This window comes from Pipistrellus hanaki (assembly GCF_964339955.1).
Source record: "Pipistrellus hanaki genome assembly, chromosome: 12".
In the NCBI taxonomy this organism is placed as follows: Eukaryota; Metazoa; Chordata; class Mammalia; order Chiroptera; family Vespertilionidae; genus Pipistrellus; species Pipistrellus hanaki.
In genome coordinates, this window is record NC_140514.1 from 11,672,781 (window position 1) to 11,695,937 (window position 23,157).

General features: G+C 36.1%; 1 protein-coding gene across 2 annotated transcripts in view; it reads left to right on the forward strand.

Moving 5' to 3' along the window:
* Window positions 1-23,157, forward strand: part of MEMO1 (mediator of cell motility 1) — a 72,569-nt gene that overhangs the window by 26,872 nt on the left and 22,540 nt on the right. For both annotated transcript variants that reach the window (XM_084900667.1, XM_084900668.1), the window contains exons 3-5: window positions 7,225-7,293; window positions 16,068-16,180; window positions 17,790-17,901. In XM_084900667.1, coding sequence (XP_084756793.1) covers window positions 7,225-7,293; window positions 16,068-16,180; window positions 17,790-17,901 — 294 coding nt within the window. The remainder of the gene's footprint in view (window positions 1-7,224; window positions 7,294-16,067; window positions 16,181-17,789; window positions 17,902-23,157) is intronic.

The following is a 23,157-nucleotide window of genomic DNA, read 5'->3' on the forward strand; positions in this document are numbered from 1 at the left end:
TCAGGGAAGATAAAGGCTCAACCCTATCAGATGCCGCCAATTGGTCAAACAAGATAGGGATTCAGAATTGATTATTGGATTTTGCAATGTGGACATTGCTGGTTACCTTGATAAGAACAATATTTGTGGCCTGGTCAGTGTGGCTCAGTAATTGAGCGTTGACCTACGAACCAAGAGGTAACTGGTTCGATTCCCAAGCAGGGCACATGCCTGGATTGTGGGCTCCATCCCCAGTAAGGGAGTGTGCAGGAGGTTGCTGATAGATATTTCTCTCTCATTGATGTTTCTATTTCTCTCTTTTTTAAAAAAAAGCAATTTTTGTGGAGTGATGGGGATAAAAGCATGATTGTTGTGGATTTAAGAAAGAATGCGATAGTGAGATGAAGATTGTGAATGTAGATTTTTTTTAGGAATTTTGCTGTAAACTAAGGAAATAGGGTAATGGGAATATGGTGTCAGGGGAGATATTTTATTCAAGATGGAAGATATCTGAGTGTTACAATGCTGATGAAATGATCTAGTTAGAAAGAAAAATTGATACAGGGATAAGAGGGGAAGTTAAGTGAGATCATTGATTGGGTGAGAAACAGTGGATCTCTTTACAGTAACGTATGAGCTATGTTGTATTGTCTTGCCCTTTACTTTGTTGGTATTTGATTATTATGGTATGCTACCTTCCTAGTTAGAACTTGTTCTAAATGTGGGAGATGAGCTGAATAAATGTATAATTAAGTCGAGGTTAGTTATAGCTGGACTTGTTTCCTTCTTGTAGTTATTTTAAAGTTGAAATTATTGGCAGTGACCTGGGAAATGAAATGTTTGCACCTGTTACAAATATATTGATCTATAAAAGATTTCCAAGTTACCTTGAGTTTTAAAATGGAAATTTGAAAATAGTTTTGACTTTGGTGTGCATGTTTTTGCTGCATAGTGACTTTGTAATGTTAATGCTTATATAGGCAACATCCATTTTGTTAACCTATGAAAACTAAGTAGTTACGTGTCTTATATAGTTCCCAGAAGTAATTATTTTCCTTTGCAGAGTAACTTTTTTTTTTTGTAGAAAAGTAACAACAAATACTTTATTGTTATATAGGCACAAATTTTTTTTTTTTTTTTGTAAGAATATATTATATAGTAATTTAGGACACTTAAAAATTTAAGATTTCTGCTTTATTTCAAATCAAGCCTATAAAAATATTTTAAATTTTATAAATTCTAGCTCTCTGGAACCAACTTTTCTTAGATTTTGCTTTATATGCATAAATCATATAAGGGGGAACCTAAAATAAAAAACCTCAGAACCTAGATAACACACTTTTGAAAGTGCTTAAAACAGATTGCTCATTTAAAAAAATATATATTTTATTGATTTTGTACAGAGAGGAAGGGAGAAACATCGATGAGAGGGAGTCATCAATCACTGCCTCTTGCACACCCCTTACTGGGGATATGCCCGCAACCAAGGTACATGCTCTTGACCGGAATTGAACCCGGGACCTTTCAGTCCCCAAGCCGACGCTCTATCCATTGAGCCAAACCGGTTTTGGCTCATTTTTATATTGGTGTAGATGAATTAGAATGATGGCATTTAAGAATAAATATTGACCTGTAAACCACTGTTGATCAAGCTTAATGAATTCTAGCCTATGTGACATGTAGGCAGGCACATTTGAAGGAATCAAAATAATTTAATTTGATTAAAAAAATCGTTTGTTTGAACTTAGGACTACCTTATTTCTCTTGAGGCACAGGAGACAGTATGTGTCCCAGGGATATATACTGAAATGATCTCATGAACTAGGAGTTCCAAAAACCTTTCTACTATGACGGCCAAAATTGTTGTTTGTCTTGAAGTATGCAGGAATATCTCAGCAACCCTTAGAATGGAGCTGTACAGGTATGCATCACTTAAGAAACCTCTTATTGAATATAAAAATATAATCAGATCATTGGTAAGGCCTTATTTTTTACTATATACCAGATACTATATGAATATTGAAGCCCCCCTCATATATGTAAAATAAAGTTTTCCATGTTAGTAGTTAACCTAGTAGTAGTTTCACTTTTCATTGTTTATCCTTCTCTGTTTGACTTTTTCACTATATATACTTCTATTACTTCTAGTATAAAAATTAGTTTAAAAAGGTTAAAAGGTAGGAAACAGTTGTATAGAATAACAGGTTGTGTACAGTGAAGCATACCTGTGGAGCTCTTAGCAGTCTGTATCATGAGACAATGAATCTTTGTAAGTTACTTAGTTAATTTAAGTTACTTGAAGTATGCAATTTGTTTATTTCTCACCCTTATTTATATTAAACAATAGGTTATTCATGCCAATATCTGAAATCCTATAAAAAAAAAAAGTCTAGATATGCAACATTATGGTTAGTTTATTCTTGTTTGACTTGAATAACTTTAATAACATTCTTTAGCTCATAACTTACTTAATTTTTGTGAGATTCCATTTTGTAAAAATAAAATATCCTGAATAATGACTAACCTGGACATTTTGGGGGGATATAATCTATTAATGTTTCTAATGGCAGCAGGAATCTTGAGGGCCATTGAGCAGTGCCTGTGAAACAAAATAATGAAAGGCTAGGCAGCAAAATAAAATTGAGAGCGGCATTGTGGAAGCTGCAAACTTTAAGGCCACTTGTCAGGTTGGTCCCATATGTTCACAGGTGTTTTTAAATTTAGTTTCTAGCTTGCCAGACCATACTTTAGCATAAGTAGATCTTAGAAACTTTTCTTACCTAGAATCTTTTCATTTCATCTAGTCTTATCTTTTTAATTTGATTTTTTGCTGCTATTAAGTAGAACTAGTAGTATGAGAACCTAATTTTTTGAATCAAAATAAGCATTCTTTGCTATTCCCTATATCCTCTTTGATAAAAAGCCTCTCATAGAATGTGAGGTAATTTCCTGGCATTACAGTTTATACTATTCACCTATAATCTTGGCAATCTGAGACTGAACAAGGGCAAGTCCATGTCATGTGGTATTGGATACTTCTCCTGACCTAGGAATTTAAGTTATGCCATGCTGCAAGGTTGCTGTGTGGGAAACTGTCACTTAGCCAGTGCATGATCATTGATAGTGGCCTTGTGTCCTCATTTGACTGTAGCTCTTTGGGGACACAGACATTCTGGACAGTTAAGAGCTGGACTTGCTAGTGTAAAGGGTCTGTTGTGTAGGATTAAGGGAGAAGCAAAAGTACTCTCTGTTAAAAGAAGGTCCCATTTTAGAGGTATGGTTTAGCCTAATGATAAATTGTAGGTATTAAAGTATAATTTTGTATTTGCTTTCATGGGAAGTTAACTGGGAGCTAGGGTGACCTGGAAAAGTTAGCAGGGATGACTTTGTGTTTAGGATTTTAATAGCTTTTAGAAGACTGACTGGACATGCTTTTATGATGCATACTCAAAATTATAAAGCTCAGATTTTTATTGGTCTTCTGGCTATTAAGTACAAAAGAAAAAACATTTAGATGTTCCCTTAGTGATGCCTCCTTTAATAGGAGTGATCCCTTAATGAAACCTTGTTTCCACATAAATGTAGAATCATAGATTCTATTAGCAACAGAAGTGGGCAGGAACAGAGGATCGGTGGTGCGATATGATGATTGTTACTGTGGCTTTTTTTCATTATATCTGGGCTATGGTAAAGGAAAGTATTAGAAATTCTCTTCTTTGACTATGAATGAATTAGAGTTTCTCATGATGAGGGCTTAGAAGGGTGATATATTTAATGATTTTTTTTGGCAATATATTTTTATTGATTTTAGAGAGGAAGGGAGAGGGAAAGAGAGGTAGAAACATGAATGATGAGAGAGGATCATTGGTTGGCTGTCTCTTGCATGCCCACACTGGAGAGTGAGCGCACAACCCAGGACATTCCAACAACTGAACCACACTGGCCAAGGCAGATGAGGATCATTTAAACAAATAGAACTTCATTGTGGTATGATTAATATCTGCATATATGTAAAGTGTACTATTTGATAACTTTGAGATATGTGTGCACCTATGAAACTGTCACCACTATTAAGATAATGAACATATTCACCATCTCAAAACTTTCCTTGTGCACTTTTGTAATTCTTCTTTCACACCCACTGATGTATTTTCTATCACTATACAGGATGGGGCAAAAGTAGGTTTAGAGTTTTGAGTATGTGAAACATGAAGTTCATTCTTATTTATTTTTTAAATATATTTTTAAATTAATTTCAGAGAGAAAAGAGGAGGGAGAGAGAGAGAAACACCAATGATGAGAGAGAGAGAGTCATTGATTGGCTGCCTCCTACATGCTTCCCATTGGGGATTGAGCCCCCAACCTGGGCATGTGCCCTTGAGTCTGCAGTCGACGCTCTATCCACTGAACCAAACCAGCTAGGGCTATTTATTAATTATTGTCTTATTTTCCATACAAACAACTGGAAACCTACTTTTGCCCCATCTTATAGATTAATTTTTATTGTCTAGAGTTATTTAAATGGAATCATATAGTATGAACTTTTATGACTGACTTTTTTCACTTAGCATATTTATTTATTCCTTTTTACCATTTTTAAGCATAATCATTTTGAGTGTATTGGTAGTTCATTCCTTTCTATTGCCCAAGAGTATTTTATTATATGGATACATCTCAATTTATTTATCCATTCACTTTTGAGGGTCATTTAGTTGTTTCCAGTTTTTGGCTATTGAAGTAAGCAATTAAACTAGGTTGTACAAATCTTTGTTTGGATACATGTGTTTTTTTGTTTTGTTTTGTTTTTTCCTTATAAGAATGGAATTTTTGGGTCATAGTGCAAGAGTATGTTAAACTTTTTAAGAATTTGCCAACTATTTTCCACTGTAGTTCCAGCCATCCCGTGGCCATGAATAAGAGTCAAGCTAAAAATCAATGGAAACATTCTTTGATAGTCAGTTGGCTACATGGAATTTGCAATAAAAAGTATTATAAATATTTCCATTGTCTTTTGAATTGTGTGGTACATATCTTTTTAATTAAGTAAAATTTATAAGCTTATTTACGTGTGTGTGTGTGTGTGTGTGTGTGTGTGTGTGTGTGTATATATATATATATATATATATATATATATATATAAAATCCCACTTCTCCATCTGCAGAACCAGTTATTAAAATTTTACCAATATATCATATCACACATTAATGAGAAAACACTAAGGGAAATGTTTCTAGACATGTAACTTGAATGAGTCAAGAAAGAAAACTGAGTTCCAGAAATAGTTATTCAATCTTACCTAATAATAGACAAACGACCACAGCCAATCAGAGTGAGTATGCACATTAACCCAACAAAGATGGTGGTTAATTTGCATACATAGGCGGCCAGTGGCCTGGGTCCCAGGAACATTCTCGTCACCCAGGTCACTCTGAGATAGGCCCTGAGCAGCCTGGGATGGGCCTGAGCCAGGGGGCTCCTGGGTAGGGTTGAGCCTGCAATAGAGCCCAGGGGCGGAGCCAGCGATCGGAGGGAGCTGGGGGGGGGGGGGCCCTGCCCAGGCCCTGAAGCTTTAGGCCTGTGCAAGGGCTGAGCTGGCAATCAGTGTGAACTACAGAGGAATCACCTTTTCTGACCACTCATTGGCTGAGCTCCTTGTATGCCACTGGTAATGTTCTTGGTAACTTGGGTAATAAGAATCCAAAAAGGTGATCTAGGGTTTTTCCACGACACTTCTGGAGAGAAAACACAAAGGTCCACTGCTGGAGGGCTAAGAAATGTCATATCCTGCCCTAGCCAGTTTGGCTCAGTGGATGATGCCTCAGCCTGCCGACCACGGAGTCTGGGATCACTGATCAAGGACGTGTACCTAGGTTGCAGCCTCTTCCCTGGCTGGGGCCCAGGTCAGGACTCATGCAGGAGGCAACCAATCAAAGTGTTCCTCTCACTTTGATGTTTCTCTCTGTCTTTCCCTTTCTCTTCCACATTCTCTAAAAATCAATGGAAACATATCCTCAGGTGAGGAGAAAGAAAGAAAGAAAGAAAGAAAGAAAGAAAGAAAGAAAGAAAGAAAGAAGAGAGAGGGAGGGAGGGAGGGAGGGAGGGAGGGAGGGAGGAAGGAAGGAAGGAAGGAAGGAAGGAAGGAAGGAAATGTCATATCCTATGGAAGATACATCTTGAAATGCCTAAAGAAAGTTGTCATTTTTTCATGGTGAAGGGACTGGAGTTCATGTTGATGAAAACACCTTAGTGGCTGCGGTGACTTGCAGTAGCTGCAGCAGCGGGGTGATGGGACTGGCACCTTCCCTTGATCAGCCTGGTCTCCTCCCACAAAGGGAGGCCAGACTGTGGCCTAGGTCCGCTCCATGGGGAGTGGGCCTCAGCCATCAGTAGGACATCCCCTGAGGGCTCCCAGTATGTGAGGGGGGGCAGGCTGGGCTGAGGGACACCCCTCTCCCCCATTGCATGAATTTTGTGCACGGGGCCCCAAGTAGGTGATAAGAAATCTAAGCTGATGCTGAGATCAGAGGATAAGAGTGTATAATGGAGAGAGAAAATGAAAGGCACAATACACAGAAGGCCAAGTCAATTCTCTCTCTAAAAGCATATTTTATTGATTTCAGACAGGAAGGAAGAGGGAGAGAGAGAAAACCATTAATGATGAGAGAAAATCATTGATATTGATAGGCTGCCTCCTGCATGCCCCCTCCTGAGGATCTAGCAACCTGGGCATGTGCCTTTGACTAGAATCGAACCCAGGACCCTTCAGTCCACAGGCTGCCGCTCTATCCACTGAGACAAACCAGCTAGGGCCTAAGGCAGTTCTCAACACTGAAGACACCGGGAATTGAATTGTTAGTTGGAGGTTATTTGTTTTGGTCTGATTTGACTTGTTCTTGGTCTTATTGTTATGTAATACTGTTAGTTGTATTAAAAAGAAATGTTAAAATCTCATACAGCATTAATGTTACATTAGCCACTTCAAGTAAGCCTTGGTTATTTCCAAATCGAACTTTTCTTCTGACCCCAAAAATTATTCGATACTTTTTAAAATTTAAAGCTGGAACATAGCACAATTATGTGTTCACTGTTATTGCTTCAAAGTTGCATTATTACTTACATTGCTTTTTAAATTATATATTTGTTATGTTTATCATAATTATTATATATTTTTTTCAAAAGTTTTTTTCCAGAATATCTTGATTTTTGAATCTGATGATTAAGTTTAAAAAATTTTTGTTTTGTAGCCATGCAGGATATACTTACTGTGGGTCTTGTGCTGCTCATGCTTACAAACAAGTGGACCCATCTATTACGTAAGTAATATAGAGAAGAATTTGTTATGGGATAATGTTGGGAAGTGTAATTGCTTTGTCTCTGAAGTAATTTGTTTTGCATACTTATTATTATATACTCTATTTCATTAAGAATTTGACTTTTTATGAGTTTGACTGTATCTTTTACAGGTTTTAGAAAGCTCTAATACTATTTCTATTCTCTGAACCTTTAGTTTTTACCTTCCCTTTGGTGGGTAAAATGTTCAATTATGGAAATGTTAGAAGGTTAGTGTGATATAGTGACTTACACAAAATGTATTTCTCATGTATATTTGGTCTTATGCTTAGTCCACAGTTCCTGACGCACACACAGGTCCCCAAACCCTTGGAATCACCTAAATGTTCGATATGACAAAAGTACCTCCTGTTATAGAGGTATAATGAGGTGGCTTTGGGATCCCACCTAAGGATAGGGGCTGGTTGTCAGGAGAACCAATTATGATTAGAGAGTGGGAACTTTCCAGTCCCACTCCTGACCTCTGGGGAGTGAGGAGGGCCTGGAGGTTGAATCAGTCGGCAGTGCCCAATGATTCAATCAGTCACAGCTATGTAGTGAAGCCTCCGTGAAACCCTGAAGGACAGGGTTCAGAGAGCTTCTAGGTTGGAAAGATCCAGGGGAGAGTGGCACTCTGGGGAGGGCATGAAGGTTCCACTCCCTTTCCCCAGACCTTACCCTTTGCATCTCTTCTAACTGGCGGTTCCTGGTTACATCTGCTTATAATAAACCAGTGGTTTTTGTAACTAAAATGTTTCTCTGAGCTCTGTGAGCTGCTTAAGCAAATTAATTGAAGCTACGGAGGGGTCATGGGGACCTCTGATTTATAGCCAGCTGGTTAGAAGTATAGGTCAGAAGCCTGGCATCTGAAGTGAGGGTTTGGGGAGCAGTCTTGTAGGACCGAATGCATAACCTGTGAAATCTGATGCTACCTCCAGGGAGAGTGTTCAAGAATTGCTTGTTGGAGGTGTGGGAAGCACCCCCCACCCCCAAGTACTTTGGAATTGGTTCCAGGAACACTAACAGTTAAATATGCTGGTTTAAAAAATTTCATTTGGGAAAACCTGGAGATGAGCATTTTAAAGAAAATACAAAGCCCTTTATTCTACTTTAATCATTTGTAATTTAAAATTCTTTATTGCAGTTCATAAAAGAAGAATAATTTCTCATTGACAGGATAAGATTATCTGAATTATTTTAGAATTGGACATCATATTTCATATGTTTGAAGGATATAAGTATTTAATAATTTAAAGACAGCTCTGAAATTAGCTTTATAAAGATCTTTCTGGCAAATTGTGACTGAGTAGTATACTGTTGTAGAGGTATAATGAGGTGGTATATATTTCTCTAAAATGAGAAACATGTGAACTTTCAAAAATTTCTACTGAAAATTGCCTTCAAAATTACTGAATTTTCTGACCACCATTTTATTTAAATAGTTAATTTACTACATATGAACCAGTATCAGGGTCCAATCCGTATTGCTAGTTGTTTCATAATAGATAAAATTAGTCATCTTAATTTTATTTCATGTTGTTAGTAGCAATACTAGTAATAGCAGTACATCTCTACTAGTAGAGATGGAAGCATAATCATTCAAAAGAACTAATTCACAGCAAGAGTTTAAGAAACAAGTCTCACCCACAGCCTACTCTTTTTCCTTTGAGCAATTTTTTCAGTTTTTAAAACAAAACTGCTCTTTCTTGTTTCTGTGTAGTGTGCTCTGCACATTGTACTGTATCTTTGTTGAAAATTAATTTTAGTAAGTTTTAAATAATAAATAAAATGATGTTGCCAAATTGATGAGATTTTGGTTAGCCCTGCCTCATTTTGATGTTGAGGGGCTTTAATAAATATTTCTTGATACATGTTTAATATGCAATTTTAGCGAAATTATTTCATGAATAAGAACAAATAGAAATTAGATTGTAAAGATTTTCTAAGTTTTCTTTATTTGATCCTGAATCTGTGAACAATCTACCTCAAGGTTAGTTTATGTAACAGCTTTTTCCAAATATTTTTCTATTTGGAAGAATCTTTATTGATGACATGTGCTGGAAGGGTACTCCTGAATTAAATTTGTCCTTAGAATACATTAGAGATATTTGGAGCTAGTATTGGTAGAAGTGGAAAGTTTGTGTTAAATAGTTTGATTGAAAATGAGAATGGAAGGAAAAAAAGAATAAAAAGTGATGAGGATGCCGAAACCGGTTTGACTCAGTGGATAGAGCGTCGGTCTGCGGACTGAAAGGTCCCGGGTTCGATTCCGGTCAAGGGCATGTACATTGGTTGCGGGCACATCCCCGGTGGGGGGGTGTGCAGGAGGCAGCTGGTCGATGTATTTCTCTCATCGATGTTTCTAGCTCTCTATCCCTCTCCCTTGCTCTCCGTGAAAAATCAATAAAATATATTAAAAAAAAAAAAAGTGATGAGGATGAAGGACTAAGAAGATGATGGAGATTAGTAAAAAGTGAGGCAAATGGTAGATGGTGATGTAATCAGCTTATTTTTGCAATTAATACATAATAATTGAATTCTGAATAAATAAATGGAAAGTCTGAGTGTTAAAAATAATAATGGACAGCCATATTTGTATTCTTTTGAGAAAACCCCTCTCTGAGATTTGCAATATCTTCAGAGGCCTTTGAGAAAACAAGAAAAACATCCTTTTGGGAATTATGTGAAGTATCTACACTAATAAAAGGGAAACATGCAAATTAACCATCACTCTGGTACACCCACCAGCCAATCAGGAGTGGGTATGCAAATCAACCCAACTAAGATTAGCAGCAGCCACAGGGGATTCTCCCTGCCCCCTCCCCCATGTACAAATTTTGTGCACCAGGCCTCCAGTAGAGGAATAATAAAGAACAGTTCAACAGCGAAGGTTAAATTCTATTCTATTAGCTTCCAATCTTTTCACACTAGTCCATTTTCTACATGTAAATCAGATCATCTTTGTACTCTCCTGCTCTTTGAAGGGATCTTTTACCTTTACATGATTTTTTGCAACATCTTGCATAGAATATTTGTTTATGGAGTTATGCAGATCTTTCAAATGTTGACATTTATTATTCAGTGTCAAAAAAATCACATTTGTTCATGTTACCACCAGTTTCATCAGAAAAATCTTCTAACTCTTGGGAAACTGTCAACTTCACAGGGATGGAAGTTTTGCAGAAGTCTAATTTTCACTTAAAAGCTTCAATTTTATCATTGGCAACAAACATGCCAAATTTTTTCTTTGAAATGGCAAGCTCATTTTGATCATCTTCTTAGAAATTTTCTGCCAACTATCTAAATTGAAATAATCATAATTTGTCTAGCTTACAACTCAGTCACACTAATGCTTTTCCCTGAGACATACTCTGTATGCAGCAGCAGTGCTTTAGCATGTAGCATCACAAATTGAATGTATTTTTTCATACAGAATATTTTTATAAAATTGTATTCAAATTTCAAGACTTAATGAAATTAAGTGAAACTGGCCTTAAGAAAAAATCCCACAACCATCGCACCAAAACAATTAAGATACCTAAGAATAAACTTAACCAAGGAGGTAAAAGACCTATACACGGAAAACTACAGGACACTGGAAAAAGAGATAGAGGAAGATGTAAACAGATGGAAGAACATATGTTCATGGATCGGTAAAATCTACATAATTAAAATGTCCATTCTACCCAAAGCAATATATAGATTCAATGCACTCCCCATTAAAATACCAACAGCATATTTCACAGATCTAGAAAGAACTCTCCAAAAATTTATCTGGAATAAAAAAAGACCCCAAATAGCCACAGCAATCCTGAGAAAGAAGAATAAAGTAGGAGGGATCTCAATGCCAGATTTCAAGCTGTATTACAAAGCCACTGTTCTCAAAACAGCCTGGTTCTTGCATAAGAACAGACATATAGACAAGTGGAATAGAATTGAAAATCCAGATATCAACCTAAGCCACTATGCTCAATATTTGACAAAGGAGGCATGAACATACAATGGAGTCAAGGCAGTCTCTTCAATAAATGGTGTTGGGAAAATTGGACAATACATGCAAAAAAAAAAAAAAAAAAAAAAGGAAACTAGTTCACCAACTTACAAAAATAAACTCAAAATGGATAAATGGATACAGGACTTAAATATAAGACGGGAAACCATAAAAATAATAGAGGCATCCACAGGCAGCAAAATCTCAGACATAACCTGAAAGAACTTCACTGATACTACTCCTAGGTCAATAGATGCTAAAGAGAAAATAAACAAATTTAAAAAGCTTTTTTACAGCAAAAGAAACCATCAACAAAACAACAAGAAAGCCCACTGTATGGGAGAACATATTTGCAAATGTTATCACTGATAAAGGTTTAACCTCCACCATCTACAGGCAACTTATACAACTTAATAAAAGGAAGATAAATGATCTAATAAAAAAATGGGCAATGGACCTAAATAGAATCTTTTCGAAAGAAGACAGAAGGAAGGCCAAGAGACACATGAAAACATGCTCAAAGTCACTAATTATCCGAGAGATGCAAATGAAAACAACAATGCAGTACCATCTCACACCTCTCAGAATGGTTATCATCAACAAATCAACAAACGACAAATGTTGGCGAGGTTGCAGAGAAAAAGGAACCCTCATGCACCGCTGGTGGGAATGCAGACTGGTGCAGCCACTGGAGAACAGTATGGAGTTGCCTCAAAAAACTAAAAATGGAATTCCCATTCGACCCAGTAATCCTACTCCTAGGAATATATCCTAAGAAACTGGAAACACCAATCAGAAAAGATATATGCACCCCTATATTCATAGCAGCACAATTGTAGCTAAGATTTGGAAACAGCCTAGGTGCCCATCAACAGATGACTGGATCAGAAAATTATGGTACATCTACACAATGGAATACTATGCTGCCATAAAAAAGAAGGAATTCTTATCATTTGCAGCAACCTGGATGGAATTGGAGAACATCATGCTGAGTGAAATAAGCCAGTCAGTGAGAGAAAAATACATGATTTTACTCATTTATGGATAATAAAGAACATTATAAACTGATGAATAAAAAGATACGTAGATACAGAGGAAGTAAAGCATCAAACAGAATGTCAAATTACAGCGGGAAGGTTAGGGAGATCTGGGAGAGATAAGAGATCAACCGAAGGACTTGTATGCATGCATATAAGCATAACCAATGGATGCAAAACACGGGGGGGTGAGGGCATGTATGGGAGTGGGGTGAGTGAGCAATGGTAAGATATGTACATGTATAATACCTTAATAAAAAAATGAAAAGAAAAATAAAGAAAAATCCCACAAAACTTGGTGTGGGTGAAGAACATATGACTCCTAGTATATTTTGGTTCCATTACCTCGATTGTAATTCTGTTGTGCCATCCGTTTGCCCAGCCTCACTTTTTAGTGCAGATGTCATCTCAGTGAAGAAGGCACACAGCTTCCTTGTATTATTATGAAAATGGTTTTGATTTTAAAGGTTCACCCTTTGAGCACTGCTGTGATGCAGGGTGATTGGATTTAGGTTGTGGGTAAGTGTATGGATTAGGTCACGGGAAAGGTGTCTCTGAGGAAATGTTTTTTAAGCCAAGCAAATGCAATGTGTGAAGGCTTTGAAGTAGGCAAGGCTGTTTGTGTCATCAAGGAACTTGAGGAAGACCAGGGTACATAAAGTATTGTGATCAAAGGGAAGAGTAATACAGAAAGGGGCCAGTTTATGTGAGACTTTAGAACGAACCCATTTTAAGGATTTTGTATTTTACTAGCATCCTCTGGCCATGGAAAGACTTTTTTTTTTTTTTTTTTTTTTTTTAAAGCAGGAGAGTGATAGGACCTAATTTATGTTTCAAAAATAGCACTCTGGCTGAGTGTTATAAGAAATTTAAAAAATGATATGTTTAGTTAAGTTATTTTCATATTTATAGTTACAAAGTCTTTTCCTTTTACTAAAACTTTAATTACAAATAAACTTAGGACATACTTAGTAACGTGATTCAGATCTTTCAGAAAGTCTTGCATGGCAGAAAAAGAACAAAAAGGAATCTTATTGGGTCACACGACATTTTATTTTTTAGCTAAAATATCTGCACTTGACATGAAACACCTTTCAAAAATTACTTGTGTTACATTATTTAGAATAAGTAGATGAATATTTATGAGGGCAGTCACTCAGGTAACATATATTTCGTGCACAGATGGCACTCATAGAAAGTTACTCCATAAAGTCAGTTCTCTGGAGGTACTGTATGTGAACGACATGTATTTCTCAGAGAATGCTTACCGATTCCCCTCACCCCCCACTTTTTCATATTAAAGGTTTCTTTTATGTGTCACAACTGTGATGACATGGTAATATTAAAAAGTGCTTCTTTAAAGACAAAGCACCTTGCAGTTTATTAAATGTAGAGTAACTGACATTGCTATTAATGCAGTACTCCTTTCTCTCCAAAATATTTATATGGCCTCATTGTTCCTGGATCTTGCAATCTAGCAAGAAAAAAAAAAAAAACATTATCTTTTTACTTACCTTATTAATATTCTTTTTTGTTAGCAGATGGCTAACAGAGACCCATAGACCCATTTTGCAATTACTACCCGTTTATTGTGCATTCTTTTTTTTTCTTTAATGATACCTAGTCTCTTTTGTTTGTTTTTGGATATATCACTTTTAAGGGCTTTATGTTGATGGAACCTCAGCCTCTTTTTTTCCTGTTATCTCTTAACCAAATGTGGAACTCCACATTAGGGTGAGTTTCTGCTAAACAGGAAAGAAGCTGTTGGGTACACAGTTGGTTAATTCAGACTGGAGACAGTTCTTCCCCCAGCAGTCTTAATCTTTTCAGCGGGTGTGGGGGTCTGACAGAAAGGCAAACAAGGTGAGGAGTCAGTCTCAGAGGAGCAGTTAGGCTTTCCTAGCTGACCTTGGGTCTTTTGGCCACTGTGAGAACCTTATTACACTTACTTACGAAATGTATTTATACCTTAAGTTTAGATTGATATTTTAAAAGTCTTTTCATATTTTAATTATCCTGGATTTCCCAGGAGTGTTCTGATTTTAAATATTCTGTCCCTCTCCTCTCTCTTTTCATTGAAATGTATTCCTCAAACTTAAAAATGCCCTTTTTTCATATTTAATTCTTGTTCATATAAATACTGTCTTTAGGTAAGTCACTGAAATATTCAGTTATCATTTTCTATGTCGAACATTAGCTGTTAAGAAAATCATGGTGATATTCATGTGCTGTTAAGATAGAAGAACATAGTGGTATTTTCTTCAATTAGGAATTAATAGATTTGATCTTTTTTTTTCTTTTCTGAAATGGTTAATGAGTTGATCGTAATGGTGATGACAAGAAGCATTATCAGTGGGGGCATTCTTTGGCCTGCAAGTTTTTGACATGAAATAACAAGCTTCTATGTCATTCATTGTCTATTAATTGAGCAATGAGTAGTCCTTAATTTTCTAGGTATTTGGGCAATTATATATTCCCTTCTTTCTCAGAATTTTTTTTTTTTTTGTCTGTAAATTTGTGTGTGAATGTGGGGTGTTTTTATAAGTTTTGTTCTTATGATTCTAGGAGAAAAGAGAAAATGGATAGTTTTGGAATTTAGATTGTAGGGATGTTGGAAATAAAATGTAAGGAAGTTAATTTTACTCCTGATGTCAAGATAAAAGGATTGTAAAGACTTAGTTACATTTTAGCACATTTCTTTTCTTTAGCCTACAGTGCAAATAACACATAATCAAGTTTCTTTGTTTTCGAGAATGACTTCTACTGAAATGGAAACAGAGAAAGCTCATTATGCAGAATTCTTCTCAACAAGATGTCCTTTTTCTCTCTCCCATGGAAGACGTGAAAATAGCTTTATCAAAATGCTTCTTTGTAATGATATTTTTCATGAGTTTTTAGAATCTATACTATTACGTATTTTTAATAAAACTGTGGTAGACCTTAGAAGGCAAATTTAGAATGTGTTAGAATTTTGAGATTTTAGTTAATAGTTGAAATGTTTAAAATTCAGTTACTGAATTGAAAACTTTCTAGCCTTTGTGAATACAGAGGTGATTTTAAGCATAACAGGTTGGTTTACTGTGGAAAATTAGTAACTGGTATTTCCAGGTGTTGAAGGCCTTTCAACAGTAACAAAAATAAATAAATAAAGGCCTTCCAACAAAAAGACAAAGAAATGAGCTTAATTAACGGAGGAGCAGATCATTCGTAGGTATATCAGTTTGCTAGGGCTGCCATAACAACATACACAAACTAGGCAGCTGAAACCACAGTCGTTTATTCACCCAAGTTCTGGAGGCTGGAAGTTTGAGATCGAGGTCCTGGCAGGGTGGTTCTCCTGAGGCCTTCTCCTTGGCTTGCAGATGGGTGCCCTCTTGACTGCTCTCCATGTGGTCACCTCTCTGTGCCTGTGTCCCCCTGCTGTCTCTTCCTCTTCTAAGGACACCAGTCATTCTTGAGTCAAGCCTCCCCCTAATGGCTTTATTTCAACTTAATAACCCCTTAAATACCTTATTTTCAAATACAGCTACATGCTGAGGTACTTGGGGGTGAGATTTCAACACACGAATTTTAGGGAAACACAATTTAGTGCCTAAGAGTAGGCAATGAAACCAATTAAGGCAAACAGTACTACATGTAATTTTAAAAATTTATTCATTTTTTCCCTTTTATTTTAGAAGGTTTGTGTAGAAATGCAATTGATCTGTGATTTTTGTTATGTATCTCCTAGCCGGAGAATTTTCATTCTTGGGCCTTCTCATCATGTGCCCCTCTCTCGATGTGCACTTTCCAGTGTGGATATTTACAGAACACCTCTGTATGACCTTCGTATTGACCAAAAGAGTAAGTATATAGAAATCATAAAGCTTTTAAACAGCTTTTAATTTACTTGGGCATTATTTTAAGTATGGGATGTATAAAGTAAAACTTACTGACTTTGAATAGTAGTTTTGGAAGGTGGGAGAGCATAATTTAAAAAATTCAGAATAGTATAGAAAATAGTGTTACAAATACTCATCATTCAAAATTTACTCAGAATTTCCCCCTCATCTGAACTCAATTTATATTTCCACTAGTAACTACCTTTATGGACTTGATATGTATCTTTACAGTTCATCAAATTATATTTTAAGTATGTTGAGTGCTTATTTCAAGAAATTTTACAAAATAAACGAATGTAGAGGGAAAGAAACCATTTACAAAGGAAAATGATCACCTTCCCCACCCCCCCAGGTATTTAGCCCTAAATTTCCATAATTTGGGATTCTAAGTGTCCTGGAGTATTAGCAATTTGTTAAAATATATCTTATTAATAAAGCTGAAATATTGCTAGCCATACTCCCTAGGTTTTAGGGGACATACTTTATTTTTAAAACTTTGTTGTGGCATTCAGAAAATTTTGGTATTGGATAGCCTGCCAAAGAAGGAATGGAATATTTTTAATCAGATATATTTTGATATTGGTAAACCCTTTTTTCTGATGTAGTTATAAAAATGTTGGTTCAGGCCCTAGCCGGGTAGTGCATCGGCCTATCGACTGAAGGGTCCCTGTTTCGATTCTGGACAAGCACACATGCCCAGATTGTGGGCTCAGTCCCCAGTAGGGAGCATGCAGGAGGCAGCCAATCAATGATTCTCTCTCATTATTGATGTCTCCCTCTTTCTCTCCTGCTCCCTCCCTCCCCTTTCCTCTCTGAAATCAATAATAATAAAAAAAGTTGGTTCAGTTCTATGATAAGACAAAAACACTCATATTATTTTTTACATATTAATTAAATTTCATTTCTTGCTATAAAATATTCAATGTTAAATATAATTCATCAGAAAGTTCTGAATTACTAGATCATTTTAATATTATTTATGGGATGATACTGTGGTAAATTTATGTTCTGATTTATGCCATAAGCTTTATTTTTAATTTTGAGGAAAATAGCATTTTTTGTGGGAATTTTCTGTTCTTAACTATGGCCAGAACCTGAGGTGTGAAATAATAATCCTATACATTTTATTAAAAAACAAAGCAAAGCACAAAAACTATATTTTTAACTTCGTAAGTAAGTAGACCAGTGATTTTTCCATATTTCAGTAGGAGTTCTAACCAGTTATGCTCTTATTAGCATGTACTGATTAAAGTTGAAGAAAGGCTTATACCTGGAGGTGATTTTTGTTATAATGAAAGGAACTGATGAAAATTTAAATAATTACTTATATAACTATGAATCATAGAAACGCTGAGTAAGTTATTACATATATTATTGATTTGTCTGATATGTAAAAAGCAAGCCTCTTCTTTTTTAAAAACAAAAATAGGGGGGTGGGGGGAATGAAGAAGATTATTATGTGGTGCTTTTACCTCTTGCCAAAGCATGTAGTTTGTATTACTGGGTGGAGTCTCACAGGATAAGGATATACATTAATGTATTTGTTTTACTATATTTTGATATCTCTTTAGTTTACGGAGAACTATGGAAGACAGGAATGTTTGAACGCATGTCTCTACAGACAGATGAAGATGAACACAGTATTGAAATGCATTTGCCTTATACAGCTAAAGCCATGGAAAGGTATATTGATTAATATAAGAAATCCCAAAGAAATCATAGGTATTAATTTCTTTGGAATTATTTTAACTACGGTAAGATAATCATTAGGGTAAGGAGATTAAAAATGTTCAGTGGGGCTTAAAATAATACACATGTATTCTGACAAAGTTCTGGAAAATATTTTTTTATTTGAAATGAGATAAATATTTGAGGTTGGATTTTCTTAATGTGGATTGAAGCTGGCTTTTGAATAGTTTGGCTCTGAAAGCTGAACATGTGAATTGAATTGTTTGTTTAATTAGGGGGAAATATAACCCTGCCACCCGCCCCCCCAGTGGGTGTATGTGTGGGTGTGGGTATGGGTGTGGGTGTGTATTTATTGGTTTGCCTGTTATTTGACTCATTAGGTAGTTATTTATCTTAAAATAGCAATTGTATTCTTTTATGGTATGATACAATAAGTAATAACAACCTTTTAGATAGGGGATCAATATTGGAGGTCATTTATTTCAGTTTTACACAAAGTACATGAATCTCTTTAATAATATGCTTGTTAGATTATTATTTGGTGTCTGCTAAAGGTCTCCCAGTGATAGGGTACTCAGTAGACTATCAGTAGGTTGAGTATAGTATGGGACAATATATAATTTGTTCTCCACTTATATCTCAGTATCTAACACAATGCCAGTCATATACAGTCATTAATTTATCTTGGTATGGTGAAATAATTTTGTTTTAAGAGCTTTCTTTTAGGTCAGCATTCAAAAAAAAAAAAAAAAAAAGTCTTCTTTTTGTAGGTCCCATTTCTCTCATTTTCAACTATTTCTTTATATGGACTTAATATTCCATGTATAGTTTGACTAGTTTTAAATATGGTGAGATTTTTCCTTCTTGGGATGCCATCACTGTATTCTCTTAGTAAAATTTATGGTGCAGTTTAGGTTCTCAGTAAATATTTGTTAGTTAATTGCATTTTTGACGTTTGAGATTACATTAACATTTTTTTGTACTGTGGTCAGCCAAAACCTAAGGTTTTTCATATTGTTAAACTAGATTATTTTATCCTCTTATACCGTTGTGGTTGGTTTCTTTTTAACTATATATATATATATATATATATATATATATATATATATATCCTCAATTACTTATGTGTAGTTTTGTCTCGTTGGTTTTAATCCATTATTGCAGTCTTTCTGGATCATTTCCATGCTTACTTTTGTTATCAAAGTATTGTTTACGTACTTCTCTTGGTCTTATGTTACTAATAATCTGTTCACAAGGATAATTCTGAGGACCTTCATAAATCTGGAGAAGTTTCTAAAAACCATTGTGATATTAAATTATAAGCAGTTTAATTTTAGGTTAATTGTATTTTAATATATTATAACTCTTCAGAAATTGTTAAAGCAATATGTGATGTTTATTTCTTAGAATCCTGTGGGCAAACAGGCAGGCAAGGGAGGGCAGTTAGAGGTGATTTGGCCATTAGGGGAGGGCAGTTAGGGGTGACCAGACTGGCAGGGGATGGCAAGTTAAGGGCAAACAGGCTGTCAGGGGAGCAATTAGGTGTTGATCAGGCTGTCAGGTAGTGGTTATAGGGTGATCAGGCTGGCAGGCAGAAGCGGTTAGGGGCAACCAAGCAGGCAGGCAGGCAAGTGTTTTTGGTAGCCAGTAGTCCTGGATTGTGAGAGGGATGTCTGACTGCCTGTACTGGGTTTGGGCCTAAGCGGGCAGTTGTGGGCTGAGGGACACACCCTCCCATGCACGAATTTTGTGCACTGGGCCTCTAGTTTTTAATAATTTAAACAATAATTTTAGTTATCATTGACAGCCAGCTTACCTTATTCCCCCTGTTCTTTCTCCCCAGTTCTTTAGCTCTGCCTGATGGTTTCTAAATCTTTTTAGTCTGTTCTTTCTCACACTGAAAGTATTCTGCATAAAGACTGGATATATTTTACTGTGGTCTGAAAGTAAATTTGATTGAGGAAAAAAATGAGAGAAACTTTTTATAGGGCTCCCTAAAATGCTTCTCATTATGATTCCTTTATTTCATTTTGCCTTTAACACCTGTTCCAAGAGTTCTACAGCCAGCCTCACATTTGAAGACTCACTAGACCAGTTCACAGTTATGTCCTGACTATGGTTTATTAGAAAAGATATACCAGCAAAGGAAAAAGTCAGAATTAAGCAGAATCTGGAGGAGGCCAGGTGCAGGCTTCCAAAGTTCCTGCCTTTCCTAGGGGTGGGCTGAATGGCATGTGCTTTCTCCAGCGGTGTAACATGTATATAATGTTTCTGGCCAGGCAAGCTGCTTTTAATATTTAGAACCATTCCTGGCTGACGTGGCTCAGTTGGTTGGATGTTGTCTCATGCACCAAGAGGTTGCAGGTTTGATTTCCAGTCAGGGCACGTGCCCCAGTGTCAGGCTCAATCCCCTGTCAGGGGCCTGCAGGAAGCAGCCGATTGATGTCTCTCTTTATCTCCCTCTCCCTTTCTCTGTACCTTTAAAAAAAAATTTAATAACATCCTGTTAAAAAGATTCAAAATCAGGTTTTATTTATTTTTAAATCCAGGTTTTTTTTATCAGGAGCTGGTTAAGTAGGCACTCGCTGCCAGTGTAACTAAGCACAATTACTGCAATTCCAGACTCCCAGAAGGAAAGCAGGTGTTAGCTATAATGACATTTTTATAAACAATCTAGGCAATCTGGTAGAGTATCCCAAGGGGGTCAAACAGCCTTAATCACATAAGGAACACTAAAAGTCAAGTTCGAAGATGTCACCAGGGACAGTCTTACAAGCAGTCCCTTCTGAAGATTGCACAGCAGACCTGCAGAATTCCCACTCCTCTTTCCCAATTCCAGGCTGCCAGATTGCCATTCCAACTTTTTGATTTTTTTGATTCACTTACACCCCACCCTAACCTTTATTATAGCTTAGGTTGTAATAGGTCTACAGATTTTACTTTCCTTTCTGATTGTGGCCTCGATTAAGGTCTTCAGATATTGGAAATGCCAGAGAAAAGTAAGATGTGTTCTTGAATAGGTCATCTTTAACAGAGGGGAATAGCTTGTCTCTGGACATAGAAGTCTGAGATTTTCTACCTCTGTCTAGCTTGAATGACAGCCACAGGAACAGTGCCGTTTTCAAATGTGTTCTTATTCTGTGACTTTTATACTTATGGTTATTTGTGTATTTCTGTATATGTCTTGCAGTTAAATATTTTTTATTGTTATTTACTGAGATTTTAGAACAGATAGGGATTTTCTTTGTTTCTGAGTTTTCCTTTTTTATATATGCTTTGAGTATTACCTGCACATCAGTAAGAGATTACTTAGAATTATAGAGCATAGAGAATCCTAGAATATAGCTAAAACATTTTGTTTGTTGTAATGGAACAATTTCAGTTTCTATAACCATGAATAAGATGAATAAAAGTTAGTGTAAGGCATTTATTTATTTATCTATCTATTTATTTATTTTTAAAAATATATATTTTATTGATTTTTTACAGAGAGGAAGAGAGAGGGACAGAGAGCTAGAAACATCGATGAGAGAATCATTGATCAGCTACCTCCTATGGGGATGTGCCCGCAACCAAAGCACATGCCCCTGACCGGAATCGAACCCGGGACCCTTTAGTCCACAGACCGATACTCTATCCACTGAGCCAAACCGGTTTTGGCAAGGCATTTATTTTTTATCACCATATGTTTTATCCTTTTTTTCTTCTGTGATTATTTTCTGTCTAAAAGAGGAAAGGAGAATAAATCATATAATCGTACTATTGTGGCAACAGCTTTAAGCACCTTTAGGGTTAAGGATAAATTGTCTTCTTCCTGTATCTGTTATGATTTGTTTAATTCTCTGGACTACTTGTAAAATCTTTAGGAAATTGGAAGGATTTGTATAAAGAAAAAAATTCTCATATTAATGTTTTTCAGGGGACAAATATCCAAATTAATTCCAGAAGAAGAATAAGCAAATAACTATTTGAATACAGTACGTCATCTAGTTAAAAATGTCATCACTTTTAAGATTTAAATTATGTACCGCTAATTAAATAAAAACACTGGCCACCTCTTCCCCCAGGCATGCTACCTTTTCCCTTTTCTCTCTTAAGTTCCAAGGGCCCGTCTTCTGTCTCTGTAACTTGTTTCCTGAGCCCATTTCCTCTACAGCTCACTTCTACCTCTGACTTTCTAAATCAACTTTCTCGTATAGCTTGAGTCTTGGCTCTGAATTCTTTTCCAGCCAGAACTCAGATACCGACGAGGCTGCTGAACTGATGCGGTTGGAAGAGCCCATATACTACTACGGTTGACATTTTACTTTTCTAACAAGGCAGGGATATCTAGGTCTTCATTTGGAAGCACTTTTTAAGGCTTTATTTAGGTATAGTTATAACTGACATGCAACAAAATGCACTTTTCTAATGTGTACTATTTAGACATACTGATAGACATACTGATCAAGCTGTAAAATGACACATAAAATAAACTTATCTCTCGCCCATATACAGGTTACAGATGTAAGTATGCAAAACAGAGTTTATTCTCTCTCTTTTTTAAATACGTATTTTATATATTCAAAAATATTTTTATTGACTCTTTCCATGGCCTATACACCTGCTGCCAATTCTCATTGCCAACAGAACTGCCATGTTTGTGGAGTAGAGCAGGGGATGGGGACACTCCTCCTAAGGTGCCAGGCTTCCACTGTTCTTCCTAAGAAATTCAGGTGTTTTTATTTTTTGAACGAATAAACTCTAATCTTATTTCTTGCCCTTGGTTGATTTCTAGAGCACGAAATGGTTGTCTTTGACAGTTTATTCAGTTTTATAAATTGTTTTTTGTACTCCTTTACTAGGGAAGACCAACTTCACAAATTGATTCTAAAACTTGGGAATATTATATATCAAAGCCGAATGCTCTTTCTAATTCATCCTTTGGGGGTATAGAGAACAACATATAGTTGTTTAAAAAGGGAAAGAGCAAAGAGAGGTGTATGGCTGAATCTTGATTCAAGGCTTAGATTTTTAAGTAGTATGAGCCTTTTACCTTTATAGGTAGATTTGTGAGCTCAAACTGGTTAATTGAATGTTTGGTGGCTCCTGTGGAGGGTAGATATGTGTTGTTTCTGCAGAGTGAGCCAACTGTTGTTGACAAAGTACTTCTCCTATAGTATTCTTCACTTTGCCACAGTTTTATGAAATTAGTATTATAATTATGATCATTTTACCGATAAGGACATTTTTGGGTTAGTAATTTAGCCA